The sequence below is a fragment of the Sinocyclocheilus grahami genome, unplaced genomic scaffold (genome assembly GCF_001515645.1).
Source record: "Sinocyclocheilus grahami isolate Dianchi unplaced genomic scaffold, SAMN03320097.WGS_v1.1 scaffold2527.1, whole genome shotgun sequence".
In the NCBI taxonomy this organism is placed as follows: domain Eukaryota; kingdom Metazoa; phylum Chordata; class Actinopteri; order Cypriniformes; family Cyprinidae; genus Sinocyclocheilus; species Sinocyclocheilus grahami.
This window is the reverse complement of record NW_015507706.1, coordinates 4076-6384: the sequence shown is the minus strand read 5'-3', so window position 1 is coordinate 6384 and position 2309 is coordinate 4076. Positions and strand designations below refer to the sequence as shown.

General features: G+C 37.6%; 1 protein-coding gene across 1 annotated transcript in view; it reads left to right on the top strand.

Moving 5' to 3' along the window:
- Positions 1-1919, top strand: part of LOC107575248 (E3 ubiquitin/ISG15 ligase TRIM25-like) — an 8520-nt gene extending 6601 nt beyond the window's left edge. Inside the window, exons 2-3 of the mRNA XM_016261661.1 lie at positions 8-125; positions 1894-1919. Of these exons, the coding sequence (XP_016117147.1) occupies positions 8-125; positions 1894-1919 (144 nt within the window). The remainder of the gene's footprint in view (positions 1-7; positions 126-1893) is intronic.
- The last annotated feature ends 390 nt before the right edge of the window (positions 1920-2309 follow it).

The window sequence follows — 2309 nt, the reverse complement described above, 5'->3', positions numbered from 1 at the left end:
CCTCCAGACACAGTTGAAGGAGATGCAGAAGCAGTTTCAGCAGAGAATCCAGCAGAGAGAAAAAGATCTTCAGCAGCTAAGAGAGGCTGTGGAGTCTCATAAGGTGAGTCTGGAGAAGATGAGAAGTTTGTCTCAGTGTCAGTTAGGACTCTTGTCTTTCAGTCCCACTGAAGCCATGTGTGATTGTGATGTGTGTCCTAACAGCGCTCTGCACAGACAGCAGTGGAGGACAGTGAGAGGATCTTTACTGAACTCATCCGCTCCATTGAGAGAAGCCACTCTGAGCTGATACGGCTTATCACAGTTCAGGAAAAGGCTGCAGTGAGACGAGCTGAAGGACGACTGGAGCGACTGGAGCAGGAGATCAATGATCTGAGGAGGAGAGACGCTGAGCTGGAGCATCTTTCACACACACAGGATCACATCCAGTTCCTGCAGGTAACAGAGCTCTAGAAGAACAGGATCATAGTGGACTTGAGCAAGATCCTGATGTGAGAGCAGACTCACAGAGAAACATTTCATGAGTGCAGAAGTGGTTAACCCTTACACAAAGAAAATAAATTTCCTTATGTATGAATGATCAATATATTAAATGATTTAACTCTAATTAGTATTATATTGTGTTATTATATTGCAATATATTGAATAACACATAAGGAATTGCCACTTTCCATATAGTGAAAAATATGTGACAATATATTTACTTATATCATAATATATTCAGTAATACACTTCATGACATATAGATGTACATATAATAAGACATGGTACTGCATGTGTATAAATATATCGAACATATATTTACTCATGCAATGTATACACACATATAGAAATATATAATATAGAGCTTAGATTTTATAATAAATTGAATTATATATGTATACTTTCATATATAGCTAGTCAACATTAGCACAAGCATACCTGCATGTCCTAAAGTATTTAGCAAAGAGACGTTCACTGTGCTGACTTTCATATATAGCTAGTCAACATTAGCACAAGCATACCTGCATGTCCTAAAGTATTTAGCAAAGAGACGTTCACTGTGCTGAAGAGTGCACAGCTATTACTTTTTTAAGTATCATATTGTCTTGTGGTGTTCAGCCAATCGTCAGCCTAACCACAGGCTCTACTCTTCAGCACAACGGTAACCCCAAAAACTCAGAATTGCCAGAAAGCCTTTTAAATTCCAAAAAAATGCAACATTAAAAACCTAACAGATCTCCCCCTATATTAATATTGAGCAAAAACACATGAAATAACATTTAATTTAAACATTTACTCTCCTTAACAGTCAGAAGCAAAGCATGCTGGGAATCAGAAATCTACTCATTCCGTGAATGTGTGTATATATCAGGGATGGTAAGATTCACTGATTCGCATCGGAATAAAAGTTAACGATGCGATGAATCGATATAAAAAAAGTATGCATTGATACAGGTTGGCATTTGTATCATGATGCATCGTTTCTAACATATTTAATTGGTAAAAACTGTATATTCCCATATATTTTTGTTTAGTAAGGGATGTAATCATTCATAATTTTTTGCTAATTTTGTCTTCTTACAACATTGTTTATAAACTTGATAACCAGTGTTCACCCAGCTAGATTTTCCAGCATGTTTTAGTAATGTTCACTAACATTGGGTCAGGTGATCTTCAAATCTGACTTTTATTTTCATAACTTTTTCCCTGTAACACATTGATGAATTTTAACATGAAGACCCCAAACAGGAAGTGAGGTTGTGTATTAAAAATGCTTAAGCATAAAGAAATCACAGAAAACCTGCTCTTGCCTAAAGGGTCCTTGTGCAGTATCAGGACAGAATCAATAACCGGTTAAAATTTATGAATAATCTTCAATCTATTGACAGACTTTAAACTTCTTTTCCTTAGCAAATGTACTCAATCCTACAATGTGACACCACTGACTTGTTACATTGACATTTATGTTCTTAGAAGATGTTTTACTATTCAAATGCATGAAAAAGGCATTTCAGCCCACCAAAATAGGTGGGCAGACTGCCTATATAAGTCAGAGCTGAATTCCATTAATTCGAATATTTCTCCTTTAGCGTGAAGATCATCTTCTTGCTGTACTCTGAAGTAGAACTAAGAAGCCTGCTACTCGCTGTAGAAGTGCCCCGGCAGCAGAAAGATGCTCTTCCCTCAGCGGTTCCCCGCTGCGGCTATCCAACAAACCCAAAAGATCAAATTATGAGCAAATTTCCTGCTATGTTTGATTCAAAATGTCGTGCCATGAATGCGGCTTGTGCAGGGTGGCCCTGGATGCCTCGGATGGTTACAGTGAG